The sequence below is a fragment of the Felis catus genome, chromosome X (assembly GCF_018350175.1).
Source record: "Felis catus isolate Fca126 chromosome X, F.catus_Fca126_mat1.0, whole genome shotgun sequence".
Taxonomy (NCBI): domain Eukaryota; kingdom Metazoa; phylum Chordata; class Mammalia; order Carnivora; family Felidae; genus Felis; species Felis catus.
In genome coordinates, this window is record NC_058386.1 from 385,485 (window position 1) to 408,047 (window position 22,563).

Genomic DNA, 22,563 nt, shown 5'->3' on the forward strand with positions numbered 1-22,563 from the left:
ACGCTGGGCTTGGGGGTCCTGGGACACAGGGTGCTGGTGTCCCGAGCTGAGCTGCCCAGGGGGCAGTCTGGGAGGACGGTGTTGGGGAGGTAAAATACCTTCCCGACCATGTTGCTGACTCTCCAGGTGGAACCCAAAGATGACCGACTGTGAGGGGAAGGACAGATAGAGTTTATGAATGTGAACTCAGCTCGTGGGGGTCCCGGCTTGGAGGGAGCAGGACGGGTGGTCAGAACGTTTACTCAGCTCGTGGGGGTCTCGACTCAGGTGGATCAGGACAGGTGGTCAGAACGTGTACTCAGCTCGTGGGGGTCCTGGCTTGGAGGGACCAGGACAGGTGGTCAGAATGTGCACTCAGGTCATGGGGGTCTCGACTTGGAGGGACCAGGACGGTGGTCAGAATGTGCACTCAGCACGTGGCGATCCCCCCGCATGCATGGACCCAGCCACACGTGGGTGAGCACACATCACAGGCATCTGCACTGCGTCCAAGCTGGCCCCACGTCTTCTCCCTGCCCTGTGGCCCCTCGGGCCGGCCCCTTCTTGGGGGGGGAGGGTCTCACAGGGAGACAGGCCCCCAGAGCTGCGTTCCAACCTGTGGGCCCTCCTGAGCCCACTGGTCATGGCAGATACATGCCCGGGACAGAAACAACCAGTTTGCTCCCATGAAACTTTCCAGGGGCCCTGACGGCTCCCCCCACCCTCCTCCCCCAGAACGGAGGGCCTCTCTGCTCCCTCCCGCCCCGTCCCATCCACTCGGAATGGGTGTCTGCACCGAAACGTGGAAAGTGCCCTCGGGGCCCAAGGACGGCTGACCAGCCTCACGTGCCAGACTCACGTGCCAGCCAAAAAGACGCACATCAGTCACTCCTGGAGCAGGTGCACACAGGAAGACGCCCCCCCGGGGTGCTGGGCCAGGAAGGATGCTGGGGCACCAGGCAGGGCTGGGTACCCCCGGTGCAGACGTGAGGACCCGGGAGGCCGGTACCTCTGTTGTCCTTGCTTTAGGGATGAGGAACGCAAGGCACAGAGAGGTCAGGTGAGTCCCCGGAGGCCACACAGCGCACACACGAGGGTCCAGGATGTGAGCCCAGCCCGTGTTGGCCCCACCCCACCCTGTTGAGCCCTGAGTGTGTCCAGTGGGGCCAAGGACGGATTCGGGTCCCCAGAGAAGGGCGTCCTCATACTCAGCAGCTTAGGTTGGGCTCAGTCTTCCCAAGGAAACACCGCAGGGCTCCCGGTGGGGCTGCCTCTTGCTCAGGCCCATACGTGGCCCTGATTTTCCGCGGGGGGGGGGGGGCAAACCCTCATTGCCCCGACCTACAGCACCGCCACCAGCCCAGGGGTGTCTGCCTTCTGGGAGTCTCCTTTCTTTCTGTGAGCCCGTATGAGCTACAGGTCCTTCTGTGTTCACTGCCTGTGAGGAACCAACATGAACTCACGGTCTGAACATTCGTGTCGGGGACACAGAAGCAGGGCCACCAAGACCACACAGAGGGGGCACCTGGGTGGCTCAGTCGGTTCAGCGTCTGGCTTCGGCTCCAGTCACGATCTCACGGTTCGTGACTTGAACCCTTGCATCAGGCTCTGCGCTGACAGCTCAGAGCCCGGAGCCTGCTTTGGATTCTGTGTCTCCCCCTCTCTCTGCCCCTCCCCCGCTCACGCTCTGTCTCAAAAATAAATAAACATTAAAACATTACAGAAGAAAAGACCACACAGGGAAGTTGAGGCATGAAATACAAAAGACGGACAGCGGACTCGGTCAGCGAAACCCAGCACTGGGGCATCGGACACCCAGGAACGCTCAGGGATTCTGGTAAAATGGAGTCACATGTACACGAAGAACCCGGGAGCCTGTGGGAGGCTCGCTTCACCCGGTGCACGCAACCTCCAGGCACGCCTGCGTCATTACGGATGGTAGGCTTTTTCTCCCTTGCTAAGCTGTGTGTGCTGTGTGGATCAGTGACTGCTTTTTTAATGTTTATTTATTTTTGAGAGAGACAGAGACAAAGCACGAGCAGGGGAGGGGCAGAGAGGGAGACACAGAATCCAAAGCAGGCTCCAGGCTCTGAGCCGTCAGCACAGAGCCCAACGCGGGGCTTGAACCCCTTCCTGAGCTAAAGTCGGAAGCTTAACTGAGCCACCCAGGTGCCCCCCGCCCCAGAATTTTTTTAATGTTTATTTTTTTACAGAGAGGGAGACACAGAATCTGAAGCAGGCTCCAGGCTCTGAGCTGTCAGTGCAGAGCCTGATGCAGGGGTTGAAGTCACAAACCGTGAGATCATGACTAGAACCGAAGTCAGACGCTTAACCGACTGAGCCACCCAGGCGCCAATAAAAGGTTATTCTTACGGACAAGTTTCTACTGAGACATTTGAAGACTGAAAGGCGACAGACAGATGTTCTGAGAAAAATACATCTTACCCAAATTGAGGTACAAAGACCCAGAAAGCTCACATCAGTCTTGATCATGGGAAGCCTGGGAACAGGGCTCAGACACGACTGTTTTCTGGAAGCAAACTTCTGGCCCCATCGGGGTCCCCAGTGGATGGTACCCAACACGTGAGAAACCCCCCCACTAGTTCCGCTCGGAGGCAAACGCCTCCACAAAACTGCGAACTCATTTTGTGAGGCCAGCGTGTCATTGGTTGCAACGAACCACATAACGGGTTGAAATTGGGGGCTGATCTCATGTCAGAGCACGTGTGCAAAGGTCCTTACAAGGTGCGTCCGGACCAAAGGCAGAATTGCGTGAGGAGAGTGTGTCTGGCTCGAGTGGGGCTGCTCTCAGCAACGCAAGCTGGGTTCACGATGGGAAAACCCAGCCCACCAGGAACAAGGACAGAAATGACGTCTCAGATGGAGACAGAGGGCAGGGTAATAGCGAGACAACGGGCTGCTGGCTCAGAGACAAGACAGACGCACGGGCGCGTAGACACCACAATACGATGGGCACTGGGATGTTCGTCCTGTCCGTTCACACATGCCACGGGCCATTACTCTCGGCCCAGAGACGTGCCCGGAGAAGGCCCCATGGCAGGTGCACCAGGACCCGCGTTTGGGGACGTGTCTAGGTATTGTCTGCGATGCCTGGAGACGTGGTTGCACACGCCCTGTGTAAAGGGCCTCTGCTACGTCCTCGTCACGCCACCGCGTGCAGCCGTGAAAATGCACACGGTGTGACATAAGAAATACATATACATAACGCAGCCCCTGTTCCTGCTAACATCCGGGCTGTGTGTTTCGGACACGGGGCTCCTAAGGCCCCTGGCACGTCTTTTGTCGGAAGGAGGGGACTCTGCGTGGGCGCCTGGTGTTTTAGGGATGCGTGTGTAGATGCTGGAAGTATCTCTTTTTTATGTTTATGTCGAGAGAGACAGGGCGAGCGCGCACAGGGGAGGGGCAGAGGGCGAGGGCGAGAGAGAGCATCTCAAGCAAGTTCCACACTCAGCACGGAGCCTGACTTAGGGCTCGATCCCACGACCCTGGGGTCACGACCTGGGCCAAAATCAAGAGTGAGATGCTTCACGGACTGAGCCACGTAGGTGCCCCTAAAGTATTTCTTAAAACAGGGAGAGTCCAGATGCGAGGACGGCGGTTGCCAATCGGGGCAGAGACCGGGCAAGTCTTGGAAGGAAGCTGGGGGGAAGGGCTCCTGGGGCCCCCAGAATGGGCTGTGCTGTCTGCACACGATCAGGGCAGGGGTGCCCGTCACGTGCGTTTGTCCCTTTGCTCCCCCCACCCCCCCACGCGATGACTCCAGCTGCTTCCGACCTGATGTTTCGCAACCACGCGTGTCTGTGTCGTGTCCCTCACGGCACAGGGAACGCGCTTAACATGCATCCCTGTCACCACGCGTACGTGCATGGGTGCACGCGCATGCACATACATGCACACATGTGCACGCACGCCCTGCATCACACAGAAAACGTGCCCAAACGTTCATCCACGTCACCATATGCACACACACGTGCGCGCGCACACACATCCGCACGCATAAGCACACATGCACACGCACGCACACACATGCACGCACGCATATGCGCACGCACATAATGCACGAACGCATACACATGCACACGTGCACACATGCACGCACACGCAGATACCTGTATGCCCATGCATACATGCACATGTGCGCACACGCACACATGCAGGGACTCGCACGCACCCACAAGCGCGCACACACACGTACACATGCGCGCATGAAGATGCGCGCTCAGACGCATGCACGCAGCACCGCCCCATGGGCGTCTTGCTTTGGCGACGTTCGGGACACGAGTCCGGGGCTCCCCGCGCACTTGGCGAGGGGAACCGACGCCTCGGGAAACGCATCGAGCGACCTGGGCTTTCCGGCAGCCGAGCCTCTCACAACGGGCCGTGACTCCTGGTGGGTGTTCGCGTTTCGGCCCGGCCACGTGTTTTCTTCAACCTGAGGTGAATGAACCTTGCTCACATCGCAGTTTCAGCCCTCACTTCCTCTTCTGTTTTCTTGCATTCATTATAAAACGTCTCCAGTGTTTTCCGACCTGCAGCCGCCAGGAGCCTCGTTCTGGTTACGTTTTATAGTCCTCTGCCACGAATGTGCCACCCGTAAGTCCCCTGCCCCAGCGCGTCCGAGGGACCCTTCCCACAGGCGTGACCAGGCCAGGCACGTGTGGCCAGAGGTCAAGAAATGGAATAAAGAACGAAACGAATGGAAAGTGCAATCAGCGCGCACCACGGTGGGGTCTTATTTGGCGCCAGACGGGTTTGGGCGGGTGCGTCCTGGTAGCCGCGCACGCGCACGAGTTAAAGTGCGCTGGCACCGCGCGGGACAGAGTGTAGCGCCTCAGGCTGGATCAATGCGCAGAGCCTTGGCCTTGTTGGTGCACCGAATGCGCAGACTGCGTGTGTGGTTGCTGCGCATGGTCCGGGGGCGGGTCTCGGGGGCGAGCATCCGGCACCGGAGGTTGCCTTCCTGCGCGACCTGGTTTTGCGGCGGCAGCTCTGGGGGCACACGGATGTCTGCCCCATGCACGGTCCTGGATGAACCACAATGCCCCCGGCTCAGGGCTTGGCCCCCGATGTTTGTGACCAGCACGTGGGAGCCCCGGCCGCGCACAAAGGTGCCAGCTTCTATGCTGAGTTGCGGTGATTAACGGTACTTATTTGAAAAGACCCTAAAGAAAGGAACAGGAGCGGAGGGTTTCGTGGAAATCAGGCCCAGGACAGGACGTGTAACTGAGTCAGGTGCGTGAGGGGACGCGATGCGTCGGCAGGGCGCACAGGGTTGTTAGGGCCGTGGTGTCTGAGTGTGGCACCGCATTGGGGGCGGGGGTCCCTGTCATCAAACGTGTGTCCAAACCCATGGAATTTGCAGAATCAGGGGTGACCCGGGCTTCCGTCAGCCGTGCTCCAGGATGGGTTTATCTGGAACGAACGCTCCACCCAAAGCGCAAAGTTAGTAGCTGCGGGGCAGGGGAGTGCGCGTGCGGGGCTTATACGGGCACGTCCCTGCTTTCTCTGACCCTAAGACAGCCCTAGAAAATTAAATCTGTTAATTGACAACAACAGTGCAAGAAATAACTGAACGACTGTGTGTGCTTGAAGGCCAGTGGATGGCTGGGTGCTTTACACAGGAAATCCGTGGCTGAGGGGTCATGTCCAGAGGGAGGTAACCGCCCTCCTGAGACCCAGCAGCGGCAGGGTTTCACTTCAGTTTTGTGGGTCTGTTTGTGGTTGTCCTTCAACCCAAAGCAGCCTCGGGAATCCGGTGCAGGGGTGAATAAATTTTAGGGGATATTACTGGATGGGGTTGCAGAAATAACGGTGAAAACCCCTGTTCGTGTTTTCACCCATAGTCCCTGGGACAGGGTCCGATGTGGGAGACCAGCCTTCCCTCCGTCCACCACATCAGCTCATTCCCTTCCCTCAGAGCCGCAGATGTGGTCCCTCTGCCCCAGGACCTTTGCACGGGCTCTTATATGCGCCTCAAACGCTTCTCAGACGTCCACATAGTGCTTCCTTCTCCTTGGTCTGGTTGTTGCAAAGACTCAGCTTCTCAGCGACACCCGCATGTCCCTGTTCTTTAACATGGAGACCACCCCACGGGGGCACCACGTACCCCCCACCCCATCCACCCTGTTTTGGGACATCCACACACATGCTGACCACGTGGCACGAGATACGTGTCCCTACTGTGCTCGCTGTGTCCTCGTCCCGTCAGACGGACGCCCGAGGAGGGTGGGGTTGTGTCTGCGTTACTTAGGGCGGCCTTTCCGATGCGAACGACACGGCCAGGCTCCTGGATGTGCTCAAGGAATGCTTGTGGCGTGAATGAATGAATCAACGAATGAGCGATAGCACCCAGGCCAGCGTCCCAGTACGGCGTCCTAGGTCTTCCCCTCGGGCGTTAGTCCAAGGACGGTGCTAACACCTCCCGCCCCCGTAAAACACTAGCAGTTCCTGAATCCGTGTGCTCAGAAGTCCTTAACGCACGTCACAGTCAGTGCGCCGGCATGAATGTGGCCCCTGACCTTGTCCAGTGCTCCTGGCGTTGCTTGCACACGTGTGTGCGTGTGTGTGTGCTTGCACGCTTGTGTGTGCTTTTATGCCCCGTGCACATCCGTGCGTCACTTCACAGTCGAGCCACACAGCATCCCGGGTGCACCCGTCTGGGGGCTCCCTTGGCCGCCAGCCTGTGTACACGCTGCCCCCCCCACCCCCGCCTCCCGCCTGTGTCCTCCCTTGTCCTATTTTCTGGAACACGTTCGGCAGAGGCTTCCTCAGAAAGCAGGGTTTTCCGGGGTTTTTTTTTTTGTTTGTCTGTTGGCTTCTTTGAGGACATCAAATGCAAAACCCAGTCCAGAAAGAAACTGGGTGTGCACGCGGGATGAGCTTGTGGGGTGACCCCCCACCAGCTGGGGGACAGGAACCGATTCAACTCGGTCAACATGCGTCTGTCCCCATCCATGTGCGGGGACAGAAGTGCAGAGAGGCAAAGGACAGGATTTGGAGGGTCCCTGTCTGGCTTCTTAGAGACACACGGGTGGTGCCCCTAAGTCGTGACTGAGTCGTACATGGGGGTAGGGGGCACGGGGTATGTTTTCGGGAAGCCCGTTCTGGGAACACGAAGTCTGTGGGGAAATTCTTAACCGTGCAGTTTCCAGGAACACAGGGCAAGGACGGTTCACCCAAGTCTGCAATTTGCTCTTTTCCTTTCCAACTTCTGTCGTTCTGGGCTCTGCCCTCCAGGCCGGGAGACAACCTGCTCCCACCTCTGGAGACCAGAAGTCAGGTCCAGGCAGGGCAGGGCCCCTGAGATCCAGGGGGGGCAGGCCCGCTAAGATTCAGGAGGGGCAGAACCCCTGAGACCCAGGCAGGGCAGGGCCGCTGAGATCCAGGCAGGACAAGGCTGCTGAGATCCAGGCAGGGCAGGGCCACTGAGATCCAGGAAGGGCTGCTGAGATCCATGCAGGGCAGGACCCCTGAGATCCAGGCAGGGCAGGACCCCTGAGATCCAGGCAGGGTGGGACCACTGAAATCCAGGCAGGGCGGGACCACTGAAATCCAGGCAGGGCAGGGCCACTGAGATCCAGGCAGGGCAGGGCTGCTGAGATCCAGGCAGGGCAGGGCTGCTGAGATCCATGCAGTGGAGGACCGCTGAGATCCAGGCAGGGCAGGACCCCTGAGATCCAGGCAGGGCGGGACCGCTGAGATCCAGGCAGGGCAGGACCCCTGAGATCCAGGCAGGGCGGGACCCCTGAGATCCAGGCAGGACGGGACCCCTGAGATCCAGGCAGGGCGGGACCTCTGAGATCCAGGCAGGGCGGGACCGCTGAGATCCAGGCAGGGCAGGACCCCTGAGATCCAGGCAGGGCGGGACCCCTGAGATCCAGGCAGGACGGGACCCCTGAGATCCAGGCAGGGCGGGACCTCTGAGATCCAGGCAGGGCGGGACCGCTGAGATCCAGGCAGGGCAGGACCCCTGAGATCCAGGCAGGGCGGGACCGCTGAGATCCAGGCAGGGCAGGACCCCTGAGATCCAGGCAGGGCGGGACCCCTGAGATCCAGGCAGGACGGGACCCCTGAGATCCAGGCAGGGCGGGACCTCTGAGATCCAGGCAGGGCGGGACCCCTGAGATCCAGGCAGGGCGGGACCCCTGAGATCCAGGCAGGGCGGGACCCCTGAGATCCAGGCAGGGCGGGACCCCTGAGATCCAGGCAGGGCAGGGCCACTGAGAACCAGGCAGGGCAGGGCCACTGATCCAGGAGGGGGGCAGGGCCGCTGAGATCCAGGAGAGGCAGGACCACTGAGATCCAGGATGAGCAGGGCCACTGAGATCCAGGAGAGGCAGGACCACTGACATCCAGGAGGGTCAGGACCACTGAGATCCAGGCAGGGCAGCACCACTGAGATCCAGGTGGGGCAGGACCCCTGAGATCCTTGCAGGGCTGCTGAGATCCAGGAGGGGCAGGACCACTGAGATTCAAACAGGGCAGGGCCACTGAGATCCAGGAAGGCAGGGCTGCTGAGATCCAGGCAGGGCAGGGCTGTTAGGATCCAGGAGGGGAGGACCACTGAGATCTAGGGGGGCAGGGCCACTGAGATCTAGGAGAGGCAGGGCCACTGAGATCCAGGCAGGGCAGGGCCGCTGAGATCCAGGCAGGGCAGGACCACTGAGATCCAGGCAGGGCAGGGCCACTGAGATCCAGGAGGGGCAGGGCCCCTGAGATCCAAGCAGGGCAGAACCACTGAGACCCAGGAGGGTCAGGGCTTCTGAGACCCATCGACAAGTCCACAGATGTCCACAGAGGTCATCCTCCAGTTAAGACATGTGGGGATGGAATTGAATAAACCCAGAAATGGGACTGGGGGGTCGCTGTGTACCCCAGGGTTTCCTTCCATGGCGTGGACCCCAGAGGACTGAGAACAGGAGGTTCAAGAAGGAGACAGATGGCGGGTGAGGGGCTCGGCAGCGGCCGGGACGGACCTCCCGTGGGGATTGGCTCTCCATCCGGATGTGAGAACGTTCTGGAAGCAGACGCTGGTGGGGGTTACAGCACCGTGAGTGTGCTGGGGACCCGTCACGTGCACACAGAGGGGAGGCAGGTCTGGGGTGCGAATGATACCCCGATATAAGACTGTTGTGTTTGGCGGGAGGGGGCCGCCCCCAGGCCTCCCCGCCGGGGTCCCTGGTCACCTCTGGAGTCCGTTTGCTGTGGGGTCCCACCCTCACCGGGGGGGCCAGGACTGCGGCCTGCGCGCGGGGGGGAGGGGGGAGGCCAACCAGCTTCCGGAAAACATGGCGTCTGCAGGAGGAAAGGCCCCCAGGGACCCCCGACGTCTGCAGGGCAGAGAGAGAGACACGTGTCTGTGGCCGGGTGGGACCGTTTGCTTTCTCGGTCGTGTCACGAGGCCGCGACAGGTCAGGAGGGGCATGTTTGAACATCTCTTCAAGGGGCGGGTCCATTCATCACCAAGTAGCAAATTCCGTGAGATCAAAGTCCACACTGCCCGTGGCTCACGAGGTAGGCGAGGCCCCTGGTGTCTTTATCCGGGAGGTGACAGTTCCCCGTCACTGGCTCTGGGCTGGGGGCTGCGTGCCCGGCGGGGACGGCGGGGCTCTGGGGGGGCGGGGCGCTCGGTGTTAGACCCCTGCCAGCTCTGGGGTCACCTCCCTGACCTCCCGTCTGCATCCTTCTGTCCTGGAGCACGTGTGTGCACCCCGGGGCCCTCGGAGCCGGCCGGGCTCGGTCCACGCGGGCTCTCCTAGCCCAGAGGTTTGGGCAGCATCTACGGGGCGGTGGGACCAGCTCTCTGGGAACAATGGGGTGTTGTCCGTCTGGCGCGGGCCAGAGTCTGCGAATTGCCGTGATGGGTAACAGCCTGAATCCGCCCAGAGGAGTAGTCAAAAGGCAGCATTCCTTAAAAAAAAAAAAGGAAAGGTGAAAGACCCCCGAACTAGGTCTTCCTCGGCGATGAGACCCCGTGCCCACGGAGCACCGAGACCACGAGTCAGATGCAAACAGCAAGAGGTTTATTCGTACACGGGTACCCGGGGCGGTCAAGTCTCAGCAAAGACTTGCGCGCCTCTTGTTGGGCTGGGGAGACTTTTTATAGGGTTGGAGTGGCAGAAGCGCGGTTACAGAAGCGAGAAGCATAGTTACGGGGTCTTATTGGTCCAGTTAAATGAGGCTGGTTTTTCTTTTCTTTTCTGAGGGCGATTTCCCAGAATGAGGGGGAAAAACATGGGTGGCTGACTAGGCTCATCTCTAGGGTCTATCGGGTGGAGTCAGTACTTTCCATTCCCATCTTAGGGCCAGGTGGCTATCTTAGGGCCGGGTGGCTGACCACAGATATCCTGTTTGGCAGCTAAACGGTGGACTTAGGATAAGACCCCTGAACTTCTTGGTGCTGTCTTGCAAATGGCGTTACTATTGCTAAGCATATTATGACAGGGGGTCAAAACAAGGGGAAGGGGTCTTTCAAAGGAAAAAGACGGCTGGTGTTTTTGTGCTTGTGTTCTTTGCCCCGGTGCTTTGTGTTCTTTGGGGCTGAACAGGTTCCCGTGACCCCCCCTCCCCCCCCAGAGTGGTTTATTTCTAAGCGTCAGACGCGTCATCTCCCGAGGAGGTGGCCCCAGAGCCCGTGCCTTCTGGGCTCGGAGAGGAGAGGCGAGGCGAGGGGAGGGGTCGGTTCGTCCGGGAGGCTTGTCCTGGGGGCACGTCTGGGGCACTGGGGTGAGCGGTGTGGGACTCGAGGCGCCCGTGGACCCAGGGGCGAGCGGGGGGCGCGTCCTGACAAGGCCGACCCAGGGCATCCGATGCGGCCGTGTTAAGCCAAGCCGCCATGTTGGGGGAAGTTGGACCGAGGAAGCCCCACTGGGAAGTTGGGAGACTTTTCAAAGCCCTTGATGGCGCTTTCCAGCAGCTGGGGTCCCCGTCTGTGGCCTCACTGGGGCGCCATCCGTGAAACGGAATTTCACAGACGCGTGTCAGGTCTGGGCCTGCCCCACGGATGGGCCACGTCCGCCCCCTCCCGTCCCCAGGGCCACGGCTTCGCCTGCGTGGGGGTTTCACGGCCTGACTTCAGCCTGCAGGCCCTTCTGCGTGTCCACTCGAGTCGGGTCTCCCCACAAACCCGCAGCGGAACACAGGATGGAGGAAGGCCGCGTGCTGCTACGTTTCACTGGCACACCGGGCTCTTCCGGAAGCTCTGTGCCTTCTGGCCGAGACCCCCCTCTTTTAAGCCGTTTGCTCTCTTTCGGAAGCCGGGCATGGAGCCTTATTTTCGCTCCCGGGGCAGGTTTTCCTTGTGAGGTGGCAGGGGTTCCCTGGTGGGAGTGCGTTTCCGTGAAAGCCCCCCGCTGAGCTCGGACTGTGTGGCTGTGTTTTGATTTTTTTTCCAGCAGTTTTGATGGTGCAACCTCGCCCCCCCCCCCCAGCACCGTGGGCTACTTTTCAAGTGGAACTCTCCTCAGTGCCCTCGTTTCTGCCCCTGAGTCTCTGGGCTGCACGCGGCGGGAGTGGAGGGGGCGGGGGAGGCTGGGGCTCTGCCCCCAGGCCCCTGTCCAGGTGTGCGAGGCCTCCAGGAGGGGGACACACGGCATTTGCATCCCAATTGGAGTCATTTGCATGTGGCCCAAGTCCCAGAGCTCCGGGCTGGGGACACACAGCTCAGGGGGCCCAGCTGTTTGCAGCTCCTCCGGGGGCAGAAATGAAAATTAAATTAAATTAAGAGAAGAGTAGGACGCGCCGTGCAGCGGGGGGGGGGGGGGGGGGGGGGGGGGGGGGGGGGGCAGGTCGCTACACAGGAGGTGGGGTCCTGGACGAGAGCGGTCCAGGCGCCCAGGTCGGGGCCGCACAGGTGAGACCCCCCAGGGCACCCACCACGGCCTCTACCCACGGCGTGTGGGGATGAACGGGGTGTGTGGGCGGGGGGGGGGGGGGGGACAAGGCCCCGGGGGCGCCTGTGACCTCAGCCCGTGTGGGCATCACAACTGCCTGTGGTCCCTGTAGCCGGAAACCTTTCTTATGGGGAGGAGCAGAAGCACCCACAGGTGCCCTGAGAGCTCTGCAAAGGGCCTCCGATAACAACTTTCTGCCCTGTGTGCGTGCGGGTGTCACACGTGTGTGTGTGACGTGACTGAGACACAGGACTGCTATGTGTATAAATCCTAGCCGGACTTAACTGAAGTCATGTTACATATATTTACGTGTCCCAAGTGATAAACAATACACAATAAGTTATAAAATGTAACCTTTATACGTTTTATGTATATTTATATTTTATATAGAAGTTAGGTATCGTATGAGTTAAACACATGAATGGTAATTTTATTTATTTAAATTATACTACGGAGGTTTTTTATATAAAGTTGCCTATACAATGAATTATAAAATTTAATATTGTATGTTATATATCTTATAGAAGTTATATATCATGAGTTAATTGTATAGCTTTATTTATTGAAATCATATTAAATACACTTATTTGTATGTTATACACAATAAGTTATAAAATATATTTATATATTCTATATATACTTATATTTTATATGTTATGTATGATATGAATTAACTATATAAATAGTAATTTTATTTATTTTGATCATTCAATACATGTATTTATATACTAATTTATACACGTGTTTTTATATATTAATAAATACATGAGTTTTACAACATAATATTTATACAAGTTATATATGATATGAGTTAACTATATAAATAGTAACTTTATTTGTTTTAATCATTTAATATATGTATATAAACAAATACATAATAAATTATACAATATAATATTTATATATTTTTATGAATGCCTATTTTTATACTTTATATATAAGTTATGTATGAGTTAACTATACAAACAGTAACTTTATTTGAATCATATTAAATATACTGATTTACATAAACAAATATATAATAAGTTGTAAAATACATTTATAGCTTTATATTTGTATATGTGCTGCATAAATATGAGTTAACTATATAAGTAGTAGCTTTATTTGAATTGTGTTAAATATGCTTTTTATACAAATAATAGATACATAATAAATTATACAATATTTATGTTTTATTGTATATTTACTTACATTTATTCTGTATTGATTATTATATTTATATTTATCTTACTTATGTTATTATGTATTATATGTTATATATTTATTATATGTTGTTTATTATATTTATTACTTTTTACATATATTTCTATGTATTTACTCATTAAACATTTTTTAACGTTTATAGGTTCTGCCAATCTGGCTGTTAGCTTTTCCCTGTTTACCTTGTGAAGTGTTGTTATTTTAAAAATTTTCTTAATGTTTATTTATTTTTGAGAGACAGAGAGACAGAGGGTGGGCGGGGCAGGGGCAGAGAGAGAGGGAGACACAGAATCCGAAGCAGGCTCCGGGCTCCGAGGTGTCAGTGCAGAGCCTGATGCAGGGGTTGAACCCACTAACCGTGAGGTCATGACCTGAGCCAAAGTCGGACGCTCAACCGACCGAGCCCCCCAGGCGCCCCTACGTGGTGTCTATTTAAAATACTTTTCTCACTTTTCTTGTTGCAGACACACCGACTGCTCCAAATGGCACCAAAAGTCGGGATGCTGGAGTGTCCTGTGGTCCCAGGCGAGGCGGTCGGACCCACGAGTCCACCCGTCTGTTTCCTCGCAATGGACGTCAGCCTGAGGACGTGGTGGGAACTTCCGTCCAGGAGGTGCCGGGGGCCGTGTCCCGCTCGGTCCTGCTGCTGGCCGTGGGAACACGGGTCACTGGGTGGTGGGGCAATGACAGCTGGGTCCCCCCGCTGAACAGGTGTGTGTCTTTCCCATTTGCAGCCACTGAGGAGCCTTATGGGGATGCTTTGGTCCCAGGGGATGCCTGCCAGCAGGAAGAGCTGGTTGGTGTCCACAACGGTCCCTGCCTGAGCCCGTGGCGTCACCTGGGATTGGAAAACCGTGGCCTACAAATCCACAGGGGCTGCATGAAGTCCTCCGAGGGCAGAATGAACGTGTCCTTCCCTCACGCTGTTCTTGTGAGGAAGAAGATGGCCCCGTAGTGTCCGAGGGGGTGACACACGTCTTCTCTCTTTTCGAGGGTCCCCCGCGGATTTGAGGGTAAGCGTCTCTCCAGATTGTTTCCGTGTGCTGTCATCAGTTACAAACATCGCTCCTCTCCCGTTGGAGGCTCCGCGTGTCCCCCGTTGGCCACGGGCGACTTCTCAGGCCGGTTCCCAGAGTCTGTTAATCTCAGGTGCCTTGCTTCCAGCCACAGCGATCTCTTCCCGTTTTCCCTCCATCCGGCCCTGGAGGGATGATTCATTTCTCCCCAGAAGCTCTGGTTCCTTTTCGTGGGAAAATGCTTGACGTGTGGATGCTGTTGCCCAGACGTGTACGGGGTGCGAGGGACCGAGCTCCCGACGGCCACTGATGCCGTGAAGATTCTGCACGGCCCTCCCTCACCTCCCCAAATATCCGGAACGAGCGCGTCTTTCATGAAGCTCGTCTGTGGGACACAAGCAGGAACGTGTGAGCATCACCGACGGGCAAGCAAACTTGAGCGTGGGAAGAAATAAACCCCACACACAATTTCATAGTGGTGCCACTCGTCAAAGCCCAGAGGGCGGGGGAACCCAAGTGTCCGTGGACATGGGAACGGATAAACAAAAAATGGCCCAGCCTTGTGATGGGATATTCGTCAGCACTGAATGCTTTGAAACGCTTCTGTTGGGGGGGGGGGCACACCTGGGGGGCTCAGTCAGGTAACCTTCCCGACTCTTGATTTTGGCTCAGGTCATAATCTCACGGGTGTGAGTTTGAGCCCCGTGTAGGGCTCTGTGCTGACAGCTCAGAGCCTGGAAACGGCTTGGGATTCTGTGTCTCCCTCTCTCTCTGCCCCTCCCCTGCTCACTCACTGTCTGTCTCTCTCTCTCTCTCTCTCAAAAATAAATAGACATTAACAATTTTTTGAAAGAAGAAAAAGAAGTGACCATGGACAGATGGATGGATAAAGAAGATGAATGAGATCTTGTCACTTGCACTGAGACGGGTGGATCTGGGAGGTGTTACGCAAAGTGAAATAAATCCGTCAGAGAAAGGTAAATACCGTCTGATTTCACTCCTAGGTGACGTTTAAGGAACAAAACAAAGCAACAATGAAAAAGAGTCAAACCGAGAAAAAGACTCAACTACACAGAACAGACTGATGGTCACCAGAGGGGAGGTGGGTGGGGGCTGGGGGAAATGCATGATGGGGATTAAGGGAGTGCACCTGTCGTGATGAGCACGGGGTGATGTATGGATGTGTTGGATCCTATATTGGTGCAAGCATTCGTTACAGAGAGAGGTGACGTGACAGGCACAGTGCGCGGGGCAGGGGAGAGGCTGTTTCTCTGAGGAAGATTTAGGGGGCTGGTTTGGGAGGGGGGCTCACATGTGCCCCGGAGTTCTGCAAGGAGAGCCCACATGGCAGAGATCCCGGAGAGATTCAGGACCCCCGGGGACTGCCCCAGGCACACATGGTTTTCTGTCTGGGCAGATCCTGGAGAAAAACAACTGAGGTCGTTAAGGAGAGGGGTCACTGATTAGCACCAGAGATGAAAGGACACGTAGATGTGGCTGAGTCGGTCCTGGATGGTCCTGTGGTAGCTGTGAGTACCCACAAACACAGAAAGACGGAGCAGGAGCAAGGAATTATTGACTAGTGTGCTAAACCCGTCATACACGGTTTGACCAGATGTTTCAAACATACAGCAACATCTTTCTCGAGTCTTTGGGGAGTTTTCGAAGGTTCTGGGGATTCCCTTTTTGATTCTCTAATTTTATGTTTTCAGAGTCTGGCCGGGGATAAGTGCAACACAGGAACATCTAAGCTGGTGCTTTGGTTGCAAATTTGGTTTCCTTGTTCCGTCTGATGGCGGAAATTCTTACGGGCATGGGCTTCTCGGCTACAGTGTAGGACGCAGTCAAAACTGACGTGGTTTTCAAGAACACCGGTGAGGTTGAATCCGTTTTATCTTACGTCTTCATACAGTTAATGTAGCACCTTCCTTATGTTTAAGTTTTATTTATGTTTGTAGCAACTTTTCAAAGAAAGGGTTATTTTATGCTTTAAAAAAGGAAAGTTCAGGCAGCTTGGCAAAACCATGGGGTTTTTTTTTGGCGGTGTGGAGTCATGGAAAAAAACCTGATTTGCCAAGCAGACATGACCATTCATTGTCTATGCCAAGATGAAAGAGAAGGACACTTTGAGTGGGACTCTTGGGTCTTGGGGGTCATCATTACCAGCCACGGGCTTGGAGGACCACCATCAGGGTCCCCATTCTCTGGGCGTGAATGTTGTTGAGGGTGCTGGTCTACTGCTTCCTGGAAAAAATGCAAGACCATGTATGCACATTCAGGACCAACTTTCCACAACTTGTTTCCCAGGTCACACAGCATGCTGGGACCTAGCTTGTTCTGGCGATCCATGCCTGCACGGAAGGCTGCTATCTGGACACGTGTCTACGTCGAGGCCAAGATGGCTGTCTGGACGCGTCTGTAGGTTGAGGCCAACATGGCTGTCTGGACACGTGTCTATGTCGAGGCCAAGACAGCTGTCTGGATGCGTCTGTAGGTCGAGGCCAAGATGGCTGTCTGGACACGTGTCTAAGTTGAGGCCAAGATGGCTATCTGGACACGTCTGTAGGTTGAGGCCAAGACAGCTGTCTGGACGCGTCTGTAGGTTGAGGCCAACATGGCTGTCTGGATGCGTCTGTAGGTTGAGGCCAAGACGGCTGTCTGGACACGTCTGTAGGTTGAGGCCAAGACAGCTATCTGGATGTGTCTGTAGGTCGAGGCCAACATGGCTGTCTGGACGCGTCTGTAGGTCGAGGCCAACATGGCTGTCTGGACACGTGTCTACGTTGAGGCCAAGACAGCTGTCTGGACGCATCTGTAGGTTGAGGCCAACATGGCTGTCTGGACACGTGTCTAAGTTGAGGCCAAGATGGCTGTCTGGGCGTGTCTGCAGGTTGAGGCCAAGACGGCTGTCTGGATGCGTCTGCAGGTTGAGGCCAAGACGGCTGTCTGGACACGTCTGTAGGTTGAGGCCAAGACAGCTATCTGGATGTGTCTGTAGGTCGAGGCCAACATGGCTGTCTGGACGCGTCTGTAGGTCGAGGCCAACATGGCTGTCTGGACACGTGTCTACGTTGAGGCCAAGACAGCTGTCTGGACGCATCTGTAGGTTGAGGCCAACATGGCTGTCTGGACACGTGTCTAAGTTGAGGCCAGGACGGCTATCTGGACGCGTCTGTAGGTTGAGGCCAAGACGGCTGTCTGGACACGTGTCTAAGTTGAGGCCAAGACGGCTATCTGGACGCGTCTGTAGGTTGAGGCCAAGACGGCTGTCTGGACACGTGTCTAAGTTGAGGCCAAGACGGCTATCTGGACGTGTCTGTAGGTTGAGGCCAAGATGGCTGTCTGGACACGTGTCTAAGTTGAGGCCAAGACGGCTGTCTGGACATGTGTCTACGTTGAGGCCAACGTGGCTATCTAGACACATGTCTAAGTTGAGGCCAAGATGGCTATCTGGACGCATCTGTAGGTTGAGGCCAAGACAGCTGTCTGGACGCGTCTGTAGGTCGAGGCCAAGATGGCTCTCTGGACGCATCTGTAGGTCGAGGCCAACATGGCTGTCTGGACACGTGTCTACGTCGAGGCCAAGATGGCTGTCTGGACGCGTCTGTAGGTTGAGGCCAACATGGCTGTCTGGACACGTGTCTATGTCGAGGCCAAGACAGCTGTCTGGATGCGTCTGTAGGTCGAGGCCAAGATGGCTGTCTGGACACGTGTCTAAGTTGAGGCCAAGATGGCTATCTGGACACGTCTGTAGGTTGAGGCCAAGACAGCTGTCTGGACGCGTCTGTAGGTTGAGGCCAAGACGGCTGTCTGGACACGTCTGTAGGTTGAGGCCAAGACAGCTATCTGGATGTGTCTGTAGGTCGAGGCCAACATGGCTGTCTGGACGCGTCTGTAGGTCGAGGCCAACATGGCTGTCTGGACACGTGTCTACGTTGAGGCCAAGACAGCTGTCTGGACGCATCTGTAGGTTGAGGCCAACATGGCTGTCTGGACACGTGTCTAAGTTGAGGCCAAGATGGCTGTCTGGGCGTGTCTGCAGGTTGAGGCCAAGACGGCTGTCTGGATGCGTCTGCAGGTTGAGGCCAAGACGGCTGTCTGGACACGTCTGTAGGTTGAGGCCAAGACAGCTATCTGGATGTGTCTGTAGGTCGAGGCCAACATGGCTGTCTGGACGCGTCTGTAGGTCGAGGCCAACATGGCTGTCTGGACACGTGTCTACGTTGAGGCCAAGACAGCTGTCTGGACGCATCTGTAGGTTGAGGCCAACATGGCTGTCTGGACACGTGTCTAAGTTGAGGCCAGGACGGCTATCTGGACGCGTCTGTAGGTTGAGGCCAAGACGGCTGTCTGGACACGTGTCTAAGTTGAGGCCAAGACGGCTATCTGGACGCGTCTGTAGGTTGAGGCCAAGACGGCTGTCTGGACACGTGTCTAAGTTGAGGCCAAGACGGCTATCTGGACGTGTCTGTAGGTTGAGGCCAAGATGGCTGTCTGGACACGTGTCTAAGTTGAGGCCAAGACGGCTGTCTGGACATGTGTCTACGTTGAGGCCAACGTGGCTATCTAGACACATGTCTAAGTTGAGGCCAAGATGGCTATCTGGACGCATCTGTAGGTTGAGGCCAAGACAGCTGTCTGGACGCGTCTGTAGGTCGAGGCCAAGATGGCTCTCTGGACGCATCTGTAGGTCGAGGCCAACATGGCTGTCTGGACACGTGTCTACGTCGAGGCCAAGATGGCTGTCTGGACGCGTCTGTAGGTTGAGGCCAACATGGCTGTCTGGACACGTGTCTATGTCGAGGCCAAGACAGCTGTCTGGATGCGTCTGTAGGTCGAGGCCAAGATGGCTGTCTGGACACGTGTCTAAGTTGAGGCCAAGATGGCTATCTGGACACGTCTGTAGGTTGAGGCCAAGACAGCTGTCTGGACGCGTCTGTAGGTTGAGGCCAAGACGGCTGTCTGGACACGTCTGTAGGTTGAGGCCAAGACAGCTATCTGGATGTGTCTGTAGGTCGAGGCCAACATGGCTGTCTGGACGCGTCTGTAGGTCGAGGCCAACATGGCTGTCTGGACACGTGTCTACGTTGAGGCCAAGACAGCTGTCTGGACGCATCTGTAGGTTGAGGCCAACATGGCTGTCTGGACACGTGTCTAAGTTGAGGCCAGGACGGCTATCTGGACGCGTCTGTAGGTTGAGGCCAAGACGGCTGTCTGGACACGTGTCTAAGTTGAGGCCAAGACGGCTATCTGGACGCGTCTGTAGGTTGAGGCCAAGACGGCTGTCTGGACACGTGTAAGTTGAGGCCAAGACGGCTATCTGGACGTGTCTGTAGGTTGAGGCCAAGATGGCTGTCTGGACACGTGTCTAAGTTGAGGCCAAGACGGCTATCTGGACGCGTCTGTAGGTTGAGGCCAACATGGCTGTCTGGACACGTGTCTAAGTCGAGGCCAAGACGGCTATCTGGACGCGTCTGTAGGTTGAGGCCAAGACAGCTGTCTGGACGCATCTGTAGGTTGAGGCCAACATGGCTGTCTGGACACATGTCTACGTCGAGGCCAAGACAGCTGTCTGGACGCATCTGTAGGTTGAGGCCAACATGGCTGTCTGGACACGTGTCTACGTCGAGGCCAAGACAGCTGTCTGGACGCATCTGTAGGTTGAGGTCAACATGGCTGTCTGGACACGTGTCTACGTCGAGGCCAAGACAGCTGTCTGGACGCATCTGTAGGTTGAGGCCAACATGGCTGTCTGGACACGTGTCTAAGTTGAGGCCAAGATAGCTGTCTGGATGCATCTGTAGGTTGAGGCCAAGACAGCTGTCTGGACCCATCTGTAGGTTGAGGCCAAGATGGCTATCTGGACGCGTCCATAGGTCGAGGCCAAGACAGCTGCCTGGACATGTCCGTAGGTCGAGGCCAAGACGGCTCTCTGGACACGTCCGTCGGTTGAGGCCAAGATGGCTGTCTGGACGCGTCTGTAAGTTGAGACCAACACAGCTATCTGGATGTGTCTCTGAGTTGAGGACAAGATGAGGGTCTCCCTAGATGCCAGTGGAGAGTTTCTAATCCACAGCGGGTGGCAAAGAACCACACGGAGACCCGCCGACCCACCCCGCCCACCCGGCCCCACCTCTCGGCAAACTGGAGAGAAGGGAATCAATTTAAAGGTCTTCGATTTAGCAAACCCCGGCGGTGCAGAACACAGGTTTGTTTCTTCTAAATGGTACGGCTAAATTATAATTATATTTCATCCTGTGTTTCCCAAAGAACGTTTTTGTAACAAGACCCCACCTTGGCGTGCTGCTATTATAAATCTTCTCCTAACGTGGAGGCGGGCTGGCGGTGGGAGGGGGAACCCTCTGGATTTGTGGGCGGGAGGCGAGCGTCCGTGGGTCCACTGTGTGGCCGGCTCCGTATTTATGACGCGTGGGCGCTGGAGAAGACAGTGTGTCTCAGGTCCAGGGCCACTAAACACTCAGCTCGCTTTAGGGTTCTGCCGCCCTTTTCTTGAATTTATCTCCTGGCAAAGGAAATTCCTTAAGACTAATACACTTAGTGCCAAGAAAACAAATCCGGGCGGCCAGGAAGGGAGGCACTAATTACTCTGCGGATTTGTGGCAACCGTCTCCCCTCAAGGTTTGTGCGTGAAAAGCATACGAAAGGAAAACACGAAACGAGACCCTCCCACCACACTGGTGACACGCAGCTCGCAGAGGAGAACGGGGCGCTCCCGGCCGCCGCGTGGCAAACTGGCGGTCGTGTCCACCTCCCAGGGCGGGAGGGAGTCCTTCCGGCCCCTCTCTGGCCCCAGCGCCCTCCTGTCTGGGCTGGGAACCCTCCGGAAGGGCCGGGCTTCCTGAGGACACATACTCTTGCCCTGTGTGTTTTGCAAACCAGCCTGGCGGAGGGCGGGTCTTACGCCCAGAGTCCATGATGCTTTTCTCGGGCAACCGCGAGGAACATTCCTGCCCTAGTTCGTGGCGGCGCATAGTTTCCAGCCAAAGCCCTTTGAGTTCAGCTCAACGGATTGCATTCCGATACCCCTTTCTCCCAGAGGTGGGCTTGGGGGACACGGTCTGCCCCGTGGTCCTGGGGGAAGTCATTGAGGACTCCTGTACCTCTGGGTCTGTCTCTAAATATTTGTAATTCAGCATCTCCTCGGCCGGAGGCTTGGACAGGAAGATCGGGGTGGAGGGAAGGCCCGATGCCTCTAAGGAGTTAAAGAGTTTTTTTTTTTTTTTTTTTGAAACCAGTTGGCTTGGATTAAGAGCTAGAGAAGTGCCGTTCAAAACACAAATCAAGATGTTCACACCCACAAACGCAGTCGGGTTTGGCCGCCATTCTGAGCGTGTAAGACGTGAAAAGAACAGCGTGTGATGGTGGTCCCCAGGGAGGTCGGAAAGCCAGGAACACAGGTACAAATCCAGTCCTGAGTCCAGTGGGAGCGCATACGTGGTGCAGAGTTCCTGGACGAGTATGGCTCGTGGAGTTGGGTGCCGTCTGCTCTGTTTGCCTGAGGATTGCCGAGCTTTTATAGATAAAATCGGTCACGTCAGAATGAGAATCAGAGAGGGGAGGTGATTCGGAGTTAGGAACCGGCTCGGCGAAGGACAGAGCTCCGTGAATGTGTCTTCGCTGATCTTTGTGTATTCTTGTGGGAATGGGGAGTGAGGCGTCGATGAACCATGTGCCCCAAGGCCATGGGGTTGTTCTTGTGGGTCACAGACCGTGAGGGACGGCCGAAATTCTCGTGTCTCCCTGCCTTATTTGCGTGGCTCAACTATAAAAATACAGCAGAGCAACAGGGAGGAAAAAAAATCCTACAAAGTTGTTAGCAGAGGAGAGGTGTTTCTGAGTGAGTAGAGATCTTTCTCCCACCCCCGTTTTGGGGAAATATGATGCAGAATTCTCTCGTAGGTTCGTGCGGTTGAAATAACGTATAAAATCATTAAGTCTGTGCTCACGCTGCAGGCTCTTATTGAAAATATAAGATAGTTGCAAAAAAAAATGCATCGTTATTTTAAGGGACAGCAAAACAGAAGAACACGGAAGGATGGAAAGGAGGTGTCGTGAATTTCTTGTGGGGACTAGAAGGGCTGGCTATTAGCCGAGGGATTCTTCCCTTTGTGTCGACCCAGCTCTCGCTCCTGGAGCCGGTGTTTAGCAATTTACATAAATTTGCATAAATTTTGGGGTGACCGTGGGGACGGACCTTCTCAGTCCCTGCCGCATACTTTCTGCCACACCAGCCATTTGCCTGGGAGTCTTGTGGCCAATGGATGCACCGGTCAAGCGTTAAGGCGTCTTTGCACCCCAGTTGGATTGGGGGGTCTCTGAGCATGTGCTAGTCCCCACTCTGTCTCTGCTGCTTTTGGTACCACTGCACATGCAAAGTGTTCATCGTGGGGATGCAGGGACAGGTGGGTGGGGGCCACATAAATTTCCAGGCCCCC

General features: G+C 55.8%; 1 protein-coding gene across 1 annotated transcript; it reads left to right on the forward strand.

Annotated features, from left to right (window-relative positions):
• The first annotated feature begins 4,861 nt into the window (after nt 1-4,861).
• LOC123383466 (putative protein FAM47C) lies at nt 4,862-20,224 on the forward strand. Its single transcript, XM_045051069.1, has 5 exons — nt 4,862-5,232; nt 13,556-13,704; nt 13,826-14,515; nt 14,940-15,084; nt 15,820-20,224. Exon 5 carries the CDS (start codon nt 16,216-16,218, stop codon nt 19,405-19,407), a length of 3,192 nt encoding a protein of 1,063 aa, XP_044907004.1. The 5' UTR covers nt 4,862-5,232; nt 13,556-13,704; nt 13,826-14,515; nt 14,940-15,084; nt 15,820-16,215; the 3' UTR covers nt 19,408-20,224.
• The last annotated feature ends 2,339 nt before the right edge of the window (nt 20,225-22,563 follow it).

Coding starts and splice junctions, on each gene's coding strand:
- LOC123383466 (XM_045051069.1), top strand. CDS start 16,216: ATGAAAGAGAAGGACACTTTGAGTGGGACTCTTGGGTCTTGGGGGTCA.